This window comes from Salvia splendens, chromosome 1 (assembly GCF_004379255.2).
Source record: "Salvia splendens isolate huo1 chromosome 1, SspV2, whole genome shotgun sequence".
Classification (NCBI taxonomy): Eukaryota; Viridiplantae; Streptophyta; class Magnoliopsida; order Lamiales; family Lamiaceae; genus Salvia; species Salvia splendens.
The window spans coordinates 20,212,602-20,227,112 of NC_056032.1; the positions used below are offsets into that span (position 1 = coordinate 20,212,602).

Sequence of the window (14,511 nt, forward strand, 5' to 3'; positions counted from 1 at the left end):
CAAACTTTAATAATGATCTACAATTAGGGCTGACAAATTGTGGATTGAGTTTTGTTGGTTATTTTAGTGTAATTGGATTAACTTGATTGATCAATATTATCATAATGAGACACCATATAAGTTTGAAAGTGCGGAGTGCACGCTTGTTTGAATTCATTATGATTAGACAGGGGTTCGGGGGCAACGCCCCCGAGTAGCGGGGTCCAAGGGGCAGAGTCCCTGGCTGGGATCTTGCTGTACAGAAAATTCATCCGGAAATATAATTTCCGATAATTGAAGGACTAATTTGAAATTTTCGAAACCCTGCCAAAAAAATTGTTAAAAACAGTTATGAAAACAAAGAGACGTGACGTTTCATTTTCAGCCTCTTCCTATTGATCATTTTCTAGTTCAAAGGATTATCGAAAAAATTAACATACGAATCTTCTACAAACCTGAATTGTATCCGATCAAATAATGGTAGAACCACCAAATTGATTTGATCTGAAAGTGTTTCACGCCTTTCAGGATATCCAATTGTTCACATTTAGTAAATCTCCCTAACAAAGATCAAATCAATTTTATCTGAAAATGTCGAACAAGGAAACGGCGAAGGAAGCAACGAAAGGTTTCGCGAAATTGGACAAGTTTGCTGGCCAGGATTTCAGACGCTGGCAAAAGAAAATGCATTTCATGTTGACGAATCTGAAGGTCGTGTATGTTCTGAGTACTCCCATGCCCGAGGCTGTTGAGAATGAAACCCTGGAACAAACAAGGAGGGGGATGAAGTGGGAAAACGACGACTACATATGTCGTGGTCACATTTTAAACGGTATGTCTGATTCTTTATTTGATATGTATCAAAACGTAGAGTCTGCTAAAGAGTTGTGGGATTCCCTCGAAGCCAAATATATGGCAGAAGATGCCTCTAGCAAGAAATTTCTTGTTGGGAACTTCATTAATTATAAAATGGTTGATTCGAGGCCTGTCATGGAACAATACAATGAATTTTTGAGGATATTGGGACAGTTTTCCCAATATGATACAAAAATGGATGAATCCATTTCTGTTTCTAGCATTATCGATAAACTGCCACCCTCCTGGAAAGATTTTAAAAATAATCTGAAACATAAGAGGAGGAGTTGAATCTGGTCAAACATGGAAGTGACTTCCAAATCGAACAGTCCATACGTGATATGGATAAAGGCTCTGTTGGTAATGGTAAAACAATGGTTGGTTCTTCTGTGAACATGGTGGAAGAGGGTGAATCCTCCAAGGCTGGTAAAGAGAAACGTACATTTCAAGGGAAACGAAAGTTTCAAGGAAACAACAGTAAGGTTGGGAATAAGAAGCCTATACTGACGTGCTGGAAGTGCGGTAAATCTGGGCAATTCAAGAGAGATTGCAAGTCTGGAAACGGTGGAAGTAAAGGAAAGAACGAGGTTGGTACAAGTGGATCCAAGGATCCGGGAAAACAATCAGGTTTGTTTTATGTACCTAATGATCATTCTGTTGAGAATTATTATGCATCAATAATTTCTGAAGCACTTTATGTGCAGGATGATGATCTTTCGTGGTGGGTTGATTCTGGTGCAACTTGTCATGTGTGCAAGGATCGTCAATGGTTCAAAGATTTCAAACCAATTGAAGATGGATCTTCATTGAAGATGGGCAATGTTGCAACTGAACCAATCAAATGAATAGGAACTGTTAGCCTACTGTTTAGTTCTGGAAACTCTTTAGTTTTAAAGAATGTTGTATATGCACCTGGTATTCGTAAAAACTTAGTGTCTGGTATTGTATTAAATAATTGTGACTTTCATTCGACTCCATCACTTGGTAATAAAAAGTATATAGTTACTTTTATTGATGATGCTACTAGATATTGCAATGTGTATCTGTGCCATTCAAAAGATGAACCTCTTGATAAATTTAAAATCTTCAAAGAAAGTGTAGAGCTTCATCATGGTGTGAAGATTAAAGTTCTTCGCACTGATAGGGGAGGTGAGTATTATGATCCAGTATATTTCGAATCTACTGGTATAGTACATCAGACCACTACTCCATATACACCACAACAAAATGGTGTAGCGGAAAGAAAGAATAGAACATTGAAAGAAATGGTTAATTCAATGTTGTGCTATTCTGGCCTAAGTGAAGGATTTTGGGGTGAGGCTATGTTAACAGCCTGTTATTTATTGAACAGAGTTCCTAATAAAAGGAACAAGATAACCCCTTATGAACTTTGGCATAAGAAACCACCAAAACTGAGTTATCTCAGAGTTTGGGGTTGTCGGGCTGTGGTAAGACTAACTGACCCTAAAATTAAAACCATAGGTCAAAGCGGTATAGATTGTGTATTTCTTGGCTATCCTGAAAATTTTGTCTGCTATAGATTCTATGTCATAGAACCTAATGACTACGTATCCGTGCACTCTATTATTGAGTCACGAGATGCTGATTTTGGCAATGAGGATAGATTCACATCTATACCTAAACCTGGAGGCATGATTGCAAGTTCTAGTAACAGTGATATGACTAATAAAGTGACTGATACACCTCCTGAGGTTAGAAGGAGTGGTAGAGCAAGAAAGGCTAAGTCTTTTGGTAATGATTTCCAATTATACTTGGTAGAATGATCAAGAGATGAAATTAACTTTCAATATCAATATTGTTTTAATATTGTTGATGATCCAAGGACCTACGAAAAAGCTATGGCATCGAGAGATGCTGCATTTTGGAAAGAGGCAATCCAAGATGAGATGGATTCTATAATCCAAAATAATACTTGGAAACTGACTGATTTACCACCTGGGTGTGAATCTTTGGATAGTAAATGGATCTTCAAAATGAAGTTGAAGGTGGATAGAAGCATAGACAAATATAAAGCCAGATTGGTTATCCAAGGTTTTAGACAAAAGGAAGGAATTAATTTCTTTGACACCTATGCTCCTGTTGCTAGGATTTTCACTATTAGATTATTGTTAGCACTTGCTGCTATACATAATCTTATATATCACCAAATGGATGTTACGGCTGTCTTTTTGAATGGTGAATTAGATGAAGAGATTTACATGAAACAACCAGAAGGTTTTGTCATGCCTGGTAATGAACATAAGGTATGTAAATTGGTTAAATCTCTTTATGGACTAAACCAAGCCCGCAAGAAATGGCATCAAAAGTTTGATTACGTGGTGTTGTCTAATGGTTTTGTATTAAACTAAGCAGACAAGTGTGTATATAGCAAATTTGATACTACTGGTAAAGGGGTGATCATTTGCCTATATGTAGATGACATGCTGATTTTTGGTACTGACTAAGATCAAGTTGATAAAACAAAGGAATTCTTGTCATCTAAGTTTGAGATGAAAGACATGAGAAAGGCTGATGTGATTCTTGGAATTAAGATCACACATGGAGAACAAGGAACTTCCATTTCTCAATCACATTACATTGAGAAGGTGTTGGAAAAATTTAATTTCAAAGATTGTTCTCCAGTTAAGACTCCTTTTGATCCTAGTGCAAAACTAGTGCCTAATAAAGGAGTTGCTATGAATCAGCTTGAATATTCAAAGGTTATTGGATCACTCATGTATGCTACGATTAGTACTAGACCCGATATAGCCTTTGCAGTTGGAAAATTGAGTCGATATACTCACAATCCAAGTTTAATCCATTGGCAAGCAATGAATCGAGTATTTAGATACTTAAAAGGAACCATGGATTATAGTTTGTCTTATTCTGGATTTCCTTCTGTTCTTGAAGGTTATTCGGATGCAAGTTGGATTACCAATATGGAAGATCATTCTTCCACAAGTGGTTGGGTATTCCGTCTTGGAGGTGGTACTATATGTTGGGCATCAAAGAAACAGACTTGTATCACAAATTCAACAATGGAATCAGAGTTTGTGGCATTAGCAGCAGCTGGTAAAGAGGCTGAATGGCTAAGAAATTTAATTTATGAAATTTCATTGTGGCCTAAACCGATATCACCTGTATCTATTAGATGTGATAGTGCACCTACCTTGGCTAAGGCATATAGTCAAGTGTATAATGGAAAGTCAAGACACTTAGGTGTTAGACATAGCATGATTCGTGAACTTATTACAGATGGTGTGATATCTGTGGAGTTTGTGAGAACTCATAACAATTTAGCCGATCATTTAACCAAAGGGTTAAGTAGAGATCTTGTGCACAAGTCGGCTATAGGGATGGGATTAAAGTCCACTACAAATCTCTGATATTAAGATACCCAATTCCCATTTAGTATGATACTAGATGCTGAATTCAATGTGGAAGGCTTAATGTTTGGAGATTGGAACACATTGATGAATCATCCCAAGGTATGTGTTCAGACCTACAAGTTAAGGAGGTTGAATGTATATATTCTTAATAGTTCTTTTGAAAAATTGCATATGTAGGTGCAAGAATAAAAGAATTACCTATGTAAACATGAAGATTAGCCGCTTCAAGAAACTAGGACTTGGTTTCGACATGTTTATGAAGGATAAGGACATAGGCTAGTAAATATAGTGTCAAGATAGAACATATTCGTATGTAAACTTCTGTGTACATTATCTTCGTGTATTCAATGTGAGTTCACAGGGTTTAATCCTCAGAGACACCCTGTGTATTCGAATGTATGGAATGTGTAATGTACTAAGGTGCAATTCAATCGTTACGATATTTCATTTATGCAAAAGTTTGATTTTTGAGATGACTTGTTTTAGTTAATCAACGATTGCACTAAAATAGGGGAGTAATGTTGGTTATTTTAGTGTAATTGGATTAACTTGATTGATCAATATTGTCATAATGAGACATCATATAAGTTTGGAAGTGCGGAGTGCACGCTTGTTTTAATTCATTATGATTAGACAGGGGTTCGGGGGCAGCGCCCCCGAGTAGCGGGGTCCATGGGGCAGAGCCCCTGGCTGGGGTCGAGCTATTAAAAACAGTTATGAAAACGAAGAGACGCGACGTTTCATTTTCAGCCTCTTCTTATTGATCATTTTCTGGTTCAAAGGATTATCGCAAAAATTAACATACTAATCTTCTACAAACCTGAATTGTATCCGATCAAATACTGGTAGAACCACCAAATTGATTTGATCTGAAAGTGTTTCACGCCTTTCAGATATCCAATTGTTCACATAGTAAATCTCCCTAACAAGTTGTTATTGGGTCAACTCAATATCCAATAAACCTAATAAGAAGTTCTAACCCAAACCCATCCAAAATCATCAAATCTTATTGGGTTGACTCGATAAGGAACCGAGCCCAATAAGGCATGCCCCAATCTCATTAATTGTGTGCCTGTTCGTGTCGAGTTTTCGTATCATATCAAAAATTCTAAGCTATATTGTTAATAATACGATACAATTCGAGTTGACACGACACGTTAACGACCTAGATACAATTCGAGTTGACACGACACGATAACGACCTAAACCTGATATTCCACAGTTAAAACAAGATAAAACACACTTAAAACTTTCTTAGATTTAAATCTAAATAGTAAAACTAAATTATAATAATTATAAAATAATAATAATAATAAAACTATTTCTTAATGGTATATCCAAACCAAGCCTGAACCCATTAACTTCGTGTGTGTTCGCGTCGGGTTTTTGTGTCATGTCGAAATTTTCAGTCTTATCCAAAATATCACAAACTTTACATTATGTGTGTTATTTTCCAACCTACTTAAATAATATATTATCAACCAAAACTAATTCTATATTGCCAACCTTGAAACGCACATTTAATGTTCGTGACAAGTAGGATAAAAAGATACATAAAAAGTTATGTAATTGTATCAAGTGGGATAAAAAAAAAGTCAAGTACACTGGTCGAGTATAGTAACTAACCCACCATAAAAATAAGACACAAAGTGTGAACTTTGTGATAAATCACTTTGAAAGTTGACGAAAAATACTAGAATTGAACCAATATCCCTTTTTATCACTTACATTACTTTATGTCGATGCATACAATAATATTTTCTGATTCAACCAATATCCCTTTTTATCACTTACATTACTTTATGTCGATGCATACAATAATATTTTCTGATTCAATGATAATGCATTTTAATCTAGAAAAACAATTATGTATGTTAACAAAATGTTCCGTTTTTTGATCCATATTAAAGTTACTTTTTACCACAACCTAACCCTTAGTTGTGTTGTGTGAATATATAAATATATGTTCTCCATGTGTGTTGCGTTGTATTGTATATTATGATCCATTTTGCACTTCATCCTTTTTTGGCGTTAAGCAATAAAATTCAGTTGAGTAGATACATAGTGGTGGCGGCGGCCGACTTAATTGTTTGGCTAGACAGGGTTATGAAATGTGTGTATTTTGATAATCGGTCGACAACCACCGTCACTGCCTCTTTTCCAAGCCTACTGTGATAATCCCTCAGCAAAATCTCCATTGAGATATCCAAAATAATTAGTGGTAACTTTAAATCCTACTTTTACTCTAAAAATTGTACATATAAAAATAAAATGCACATCGTTGGCTTGGTATCTGATACTAGAAAATATCTAGTCCCTTGATGATAATATTTTAGTACATGATCTTTTGACGAATTCCCGAATTAAAATCGAGGAAGAAAATTGACTCAATTAATGCTTAGTAATTTCGTCCGGATAAATAAAAAAGCAATTTATGGCTTGAAGTTTTATTTATTTATTTATGCCTCACCATTTACCTTTATAAAATTTTACAAATTCAATCAATCCTGGCCCGAATCTTGATTGAGTATCCACAAATATGGTCGCGATTGATGATTTGAAATAGGTTGAACTAAATGCCTCCGAGTTGTGTGGATATTGAGAAATGAGATGCTAGTTATTTCATTATACATTGAATAAAAATCCACTAAATACTCCCTCCGTTCCTTGTTAATAGAGACATTTTTTCAGCACGTAGCTTAAAAATATTGTGTTAAATGAATAGTGAATAAAACAAGAGAGAATAAAGTAAGAGGCATGAAGAGATACGAAAGTAAGATAGAGAGTTACTTTTTGCCAAAAATAAAAACGACTAAGTTATCTTGGAACTTTCTAAAATAGAAAAATGACTCAATTAATATGAAACCGAGGGAGTACTATGATTCACGATTGAATATTACTCCCTCCGTCCCGGCTAAGATGACACATTTCTTAGCTGACACGAGATTTTAGGAGCTATTGGTTAATATGTTTAATTGGAGAGAGAAGGTGGGGTGTAAATATTGAAATAGAGAAAAGGAAATATGAATATTTTAATAGGAGTGAGAAAAAACAGTTGTGTGTATTAATTAGAGAGAGAAAGTTTCTAAAAAAGTAAATGTATTATCTTATTTGGGATAAACTAAAAAGGAAAATGTGTCATCTTTAGTGAGACAGAGGGAATAGTATTGTTTTTTCTACATGACAACAAGCAAAGACCACGCAATAACTCTGGCATCAAAAGGTTGTACAAGGAGCACTCTTGTATACCAATCCAAATACACGTTTGGTTTTTACTATACACATACATGCATGAGCTGTTTTCTGCTTCAGTAAAAAAACTGCATTCAAATCGCTCAATATTCTCTACAGCCTTCAAAAACACTATCCATTTCCAAAATTTCCAATCAAGAATCAATACAATATACTATTTGCTTGGTTTCTTACCCGATGTCAAGGCGACATCAGTTACTGCTGCTGTCATCTGTTGATGATTCAGAGGCTGTGTCGTCGACTGTCGAGTTTGAGCTCGAGTCGACAAGGCTTCCGGTCTCTGTGTCTGAACCTCCACAAGCTCGGTCTTCAACTGGTTGTTGTTTCAAGGTCCAATACATAATACTTGCTGTCAATGTCAGCATCATCTTTTGATTCACCTAATTTATTCAGATAAATTAATATGTAAGAATAAGGAAAAAATGTAGAGAACGAGAATTGAGCTCGTGTAGGAGAAACGAGAATTACCTCAATTATGTCTTCAGGGAGCAAAAATATGGAACATCCAAGTTTCCTTGCAATGCTAATGGCATAGGTTGCATTCATTTTCTTCTCCTCCTCTGTAACATTCAAAGATACAACCCCTAAGATTCAGTTGCATGCAAGAGAAAATGAAGACGAAGGAAAAGGACAAAAAGATATTGTTGCGTGATATTCTCCAATACCAGGAAATTAAAACGAGCATAGTATACGTACTTTGTTAGAACCTTGTTACCTAAGATGCCAATAATTCAATGCTTTACCAAAATGTTTTGCCTGAGTTTCACATCATAATCATGAAATACTAGACGGAAAGAAAAACTACCTACAAGTTCAGTTAAAAGTAAACTTACCACTTGATCCTTTTGTGACAAGACTCCAATTGACCGATCTTGGGTGCACAGCACTAAGTAGCTCGAGGAAGAAAATTCCATCAGACAACCTCTTATCCTGCAGTTTGATATTGCAGATACTTTCAGGAATCACAAAAAAGATATCAGGTGCTAAAATTGATCAGCCTGCATGGATAAGTTAAGCTAACTAAAGCCGGTATGCAGGTGCTGCTAAAGTACTTTATTAGCTTAGTGGTATCAAAAGAATTATCTTTGTAAACTCACTGTTATTATTAAATGAAGAATAGAATAATTAGATTACAATCAAAGCAAGTACTATACTGTGTAAAGTTTTGAATGTTACAATGGCATCAGGCTTCAGCACAGCTTAAGAATAACAAGTTCTAATGCAGGTAGCCAACAGACATAGCCTGGGGAGAGGGATAAAGAATTATTTCAAGACATGAATAGAAAGATGCTCGTTAAGCATCACCTAAAGAAACATGAGCAATGGTTCTAAGTAATACTAGTGTGAACATGGGAATTGACAAAAGATTAATACCTTGAAACTGTCCATACAGGTTTGGCTTCCTGCGTTTCTGACCTTGCTGTTAGCCCACTCCAAAATGTCAACATCAGTAATTTCCTTCCCATGAGAATGGGATCTTAGATGTTTCAATAGTTGAAGCATGTTATATCGCATCAATTGCCATAGATAGGCTGAAAAGTAAAGTTGAAACACATTAGTTAACATGAAATATTTACGTGACAATAATAGCAGTAATAATGACCTCAATAGCCTATAGCCCTCATTAAGAATATACCTAGTATCAATTTCTTGTTTCCTTGAACAATATCATTTCCAGCAACGTTAACAAGCGAAAACTTCAACTGCTTCCCAATTTTGACAACTTGGTTGCAATTTTCTACTTTCCTGAATGGCATTTTAATTGGTGGCTTAGAGGCAATTTTCCAATTGACATTCCCTGGAGACACCTTGTCAAGTGTCTCTAAGAGTATCCATCTGCACACAACAGAATGATAGCAGAATTATTCTTTAATACATTTACATTTAAAAATCTTCCCGTTTAGAGGAACTAATTGTAGATTTACCTACACTCATAAATCTTGTGAAAAAAGGCACAAGATTGTAATAAAAACATAATAAACTTTAGAGTCTGTACTTCCCAGTTAGAAACCATGAAGCAGAAATGCAAGCTGGATTTAAATAGTCACTTGTTAGTAGCAACACTTACCCATTTCTGAGATCTTCAAAGACATTATCGATGTATGAAGAATTTCCCAGACTATTTAGCCAAAAACGAAATACTCTCTCTTCTCTGGAGATTTGCGCATCATCCGGTAGAGTTTCAAGAAAAGATATCTGTTTTGTTTGGGTTGAGAGTCCATTCCTTCATATGAAACAATAACTGTAAGCAATATTGTCAAAGCAGGTATTTTTATCTCAAAAAGGTAAATACTATATATATGTGTGAGTGTGTGTGTGTATCAGGAAAAGGATTATGCATGGGAGATTTGGCTGAGAAACAGCAAAATGTTATTAAAAAATGAAAAAGACATACTCTGAAGTGGATCACTTTTTATTAAATGTGTCACTCTGGCATATATGAATTACCAAAATCGGCAAAAGCTATTTTTCATTAGAATACTTACAAAAATTTGATACTCGTAAGTAGTAATCATGCTAGAAGAGGACACTATAGTATATTTCTGATGTAGGGATTTCAAGGTGAAGAAAAAAGCATAAAAAGAGGGGGAATAAGTTATTCAAAAGATGCAATATGCGTTATCGTTTTATTAGTATTTGCAATTACCCGTTACTCAACTGATTTCAGGCCTCATGCAAAATTTATTTGCCTATGTGTGAAGTGATTTGATAGATAACAGAGCCTAAATGATATTAGTAGAAATAAAAGAAGGTATATCTAACTCATGGCTGCAAACTATTTTTTTCATCCAGCATATTTTGGTACATATATAATTCATAGTAACATTTACTTGTTAATGGTTAGGGGGAAAAAGTATAAGCCAAAGTTAAATTTTCCAGTTTCCCTCACCTATGCTGGAAGATGTGTGCTACAAATGCAAGATTAAGATTCGGAGAACCATCCACAATATCTTTAGCTGTTAAGTATCTCTTGCAACCCATCTTATCAGCATGCTCGAGAACCAACTTTGCTCTTTCCAGGGGATCTTTAACTTTCAGTGTGGAAGGATTACTGTGCTCTAGAGCCAGAACATTCAACAGATGAGCATAAGCCTCTGCATCCTACATGATTCATGACAGAATTCATGCCTTAAACAAACCATTAAAAATTATACTTGAGATAGAACAGGATAAAACCCCAGCTGTACACATAATGGACTTTCTTTCAAGATAGAAAGTTTATAAACATCGGTAAGATAATTCTAAGTAGTCATGGGCTTCACGGGCCCCTCCACAATATCAAAATAATTCGTAAATAGTTTCACTATCATTAAAGCTTCAATTTAAAACAAAATGCATTGAGTTATGGCAGCTATTGAAAACGCCATTACGTGTTCCAAATTAGGTTTAAAAAAAAGATAACTAAGAAAATGAATAAATTTATTTTATATCTGGAAAGAGATTATGATATTAGCAGTAAAAGAACCACTCCCTCTGTCCAAAAGAAATAGGATAATTGGGGATGCCACGAATTTTAATGCATAATTGGTAAAGTAAGAGAGAAAGAGAAAAAGTAGTTCAAATAATGTAGTGGATGGTGGAGCCCATAAATAAATGATAAAGTAAAAGAGAAGGAGAAAAGATTTCCATAAATGGAACAAACGAAAAAGAAAATTCGGCCTATTTCTATGGGACGGAGGGAGTATATAAACTAAAATACCCTAAGCAACTATGGGAAGGTTGACAAGAAGGAAATTACTGAAATATGAAAGAAAAATAAAAGCTGGAAATTGAAGTTTTTTTACACATTTCCATTTACCTTCACATCAGATGAGAAATTTGTAACTGTTTTTGAGTATCCTCCCTTTTTTAACTGAAAATTCATCCACCTGAGCAGGATCTTCTCTGGTGGTAAGCTCATCAGCTCCTCAACATCCTACATTTGTAAAGTAATATCATAAAAGTGCACATATGGCAAAAGCCATATTTTAGTTGAAAGCGCAAGTGAGTACCTTGCTGTCACCAACAAGCTCCACTAACTGTGGTGTATTCTTTAAGTTGAGGTCTGCCAGCAGTTGTATCTAGAACAACACACGAACTTGGATGTCAAGTTCCAGCATGCGACAAATAGTAGAAGAATTTTACAAACTTTCTTTTGGTCTAACATTTGAAAGATCTAACTCCAAGAAATTCAGTTCCTAGATAAGAATACCATATCTTACACTCTATTATTGTTAAACATGAAAATTTCCACACCTTAATAATCTGAGATATGACCCCAAGAACAAGGTGCCTCTGCAAATCAGACACAAAGCAAGGTAAATATAAGCCTGTGATTCTTGCCATGGAGAAATTCATTATTGTAAACCACAACTGAAATATTTAAATGATATACTGTCCTATAAAGTGAACATACCCTTCCTTCAATAAAGTCTTGAGTCCCTATATTGACAACAGTACACCCAATTGCCTTGGCAGAGTTAAGGCATAAGGTATGATTCTCATTCCTCTCCCATGGGTTGAGCACCCTCTTTGTATTGATAGCCCGCTCATCAATTGTTCCAGGCACAGCAACATTTATAAGCTTGCTGCATTCAAGAGGCACTTTTCTGTTATGAAGTATTCAGAGCAACACTCAACATATGAAAGATGTTGAAGACAAAATATATTATCATCACCATATAAGAACTCCATCCTTGGCGATCTCAAAGAGATCGTTTGTTGCTGTATCTAAAGGAAGGTACTTTTTCAAGAATTCGTCTTCTGCTAGATAGTTATTGATGTGAGCAACATATGAAGCCTTCTCAGACTCGCTTATGGTATGGAGCAATGTTGAGGTAGGAGACTTCAAAAATGCAGATGCGTTTTTTGCACCAATTCCCCTCTTTTCAGTGGCAAGCGCTTGAAGTTTAAGATAAACCTGTAGCGGCATAAATCAAATGCACCAATTCCACACAAATAAGAAGCAATTTTCAACAGCTATAACGGGAAATAACAACAAAACAGGGTGGGAACAACTGCTTGAGTAAGGAGAAAAAGGGAAAAATGAGAGGAAAAATTCCACGATAACTGCTCATTGCAAGAAAGACTTTTTTTTACTGAATAAGACGAAGATGAGAACCATCCTTGTTAGTACTAAGATATGAAACTTTGTTGTATTCGAAAACCCCAAAAGTATCCCGGAAAATGGATTCCTCCGGCATACTGCAAAAATACAATCCCAATCCCAATTACGAAGTCAAGGTTAAAGAATGAGTTAGCCCTTTGATGGAGATGAAATCTGAAGGCAAGCATGACCCCAAGGTAGATAGCACTAATTTTTGCTGAGAAGAAAGGCAAAATATGAAGAAAAAAAAATAGATGTGGTAATCCATAACTGTTCAAAGATCTCGGTTCATAAGCCTCTGAGAAACAAGTAAGTCTGATCGAATGCAAAATCACCAATGAAGAAAACCTTTAAGAGAGTCAATAATTCAAACAAACACTCATTTGAAGATAAACATTGCCTTGAAACTCCTTGACTAACAAAAACACGGAATCACATATTTCGATCTCTATGTTTTTACACATCGCTCTAAAACAGAAAGGAGAAGGGATACGATTCTGATAACCTGTTAATTAAGTTTGAAAAAAATCTACAGCAAACATTCCGAAACACTGTTCTATTCCATCAATGTTTCTGCAATGAATGCAGAAAACACAGAAATGAGAAACATCATTACCCTCAAAAAGAGCTCAAAATCGACATCAACGTCGAGATTGTGATACGAATCGTGAAGAAACGCAGCTCTCTCGTGCTCCGTGAGAGTCTCGCCAACGTGCTTCAGCCTGGACATCTTCCCCGGAAGGTCCGCCAGCTTCAAACCTCCGTCGCTCTCCCTCCTCATGGCTATGAACTGCGAGAAAACGCAGTGATGAGAAGCGAAAACGAGAATAGGATAGGAGAAGAATTGAAGCAACACTGACCGATGATTTCAAGGTGCGGAGCTCCACCTGAGTGAACTGGTTCTGGAGCCATGGATCCGAAACCAGCACTCCTGCATAAGCAGCCATGAATTGTGGGATGAAATGTGAGGGAAATTGAAAAATAAATGGAGAAATTGAGGAAGAAGAATAAAGGTAGTTTGAGGGAGTGAGAGCAGGAAAAGACACTAGGGACGGGGATAGAGCTGTCAGTTAGCTCAGTTTTTCAAAAATATTGGGAATTCAAATTTTGACGGAATTACCCTCTCAATTATAAAGCGGACGTCCCCAATAGACCCGCCCATTTTTTGTCCACAGCCCTAGTTTTTTGGTCCGCGTCCAAAGAAATGTTTCCGCCAATATAGGTGGACACTTCCAATAGCTTCGAAATTTTTTAACCAATTTTCATTTTAATTTTTTCCTTTAGTTTCAATCAATTATAGTTAAAATCATCGGAATTTAAATAATTAGAAAACGAGTTAATTGGGACCAAATATCCATTGTATTGGAAACGGTAAATTATACAACGAACATTTAAAAAAAATACAAATAAAAACGCTGCCATCGCCAAATCGGTGGCGGAGTCGGAATCCTCATCTTCTTCTCCGTCTCCCTCGCTGCCACCGGCCGCCCCTGCCCCAGGAGCCCCATCAGCCAAGCCTAGACGACGCTGGATCCGACTTATGAGTTTCAAGTATATATCATTGATGAACGGGTCGGTTGCGGCCTCGTATTTGCTGCAGACGTCCTGCAGTTGTTGCATCAACTGTACATCTAGGTTTTCCCTCAAGACCTCGCGGGAACCAGGGACCCTGTGCGGCTATGCTGGGGCGGGCTGCAGGGTGCGCGATCCAGACGCGGCCGACGATCGGAGGGAGGAAATTCCAGCCTCTCTAGCGCGTCGGATAGAGGTATGTTGTCCCGGAGGGCGTGCGATCCTAGAGTGTGTAACGGAGGGCTCTTCCGCTTGCTCGTCGTTCAGGTCGAATGATTGTGAGCCGTTGCCGCTGCTGTAGTCCCTGGCTATGTTGTGTCTAGTACGCTTCGGCCCAGGAGCTCCAGCCTGCTCTTGCGCACAGATGGCCTTGAATTT

General features: G+C 36.6%; 2 protein-coding genes across 2 annotated transcripts; one reads left to right on the forward strand and one right to left on the reverse strand.

Annotated features, from left to right (window-relative positions):
- The first annotated feature begins 570 nt into the window (after window positions 1-570).
- On the forward strand, window positions 571-1,125 carry LOC121745757. The gene has a single exon (XM_042139739.1). It carries the CDS (start codon window positions 571-573, stop codon window positions 1,123-1,125), a length of 555 nt encoding a protein of 184 aa, XP_041995673.1.
- Window positions 1,126-7,418: 6,293 nt separating this feature from the next.
- On the reverse strand, window positions 7,419-13,641 carry LOC121745047 (fimbrin-2-like). Its single transcript, XM_042138809.1, has 14 exons — window positions 13,422-13,641; window positions 13,178-13,351; window positions 12,134-12,375; window positions 11,872-12,043; window positions 11,712-11,750; window positions 11,468-11,536; window positions 11,275-11,391; window positions 10,366-10,577; window positions 9,544-9,699; window positions 9,112-9,311; window positions 8,850-9,007; window positions 8,309-8,405; window positions 7,944-8,035; window positions 7,419-7,855 (listed from the first exon to the last, which is right to left on the reverse strand). The coding sequence occupies exons 1-14, from the start codon at window positions 13,506-13,508 to the stop codon at window positions 7,667-7,669; spliced, it is 2,004 nt and encodes a 667-aa protein (XP_041994743.1). The 5' UTR covers window positions 13,509-13,641; the 3' UTR covers window positions 7,419-7,666.
- Window positions 13,642-14,511: the final 870 nt, after the last annotated feature.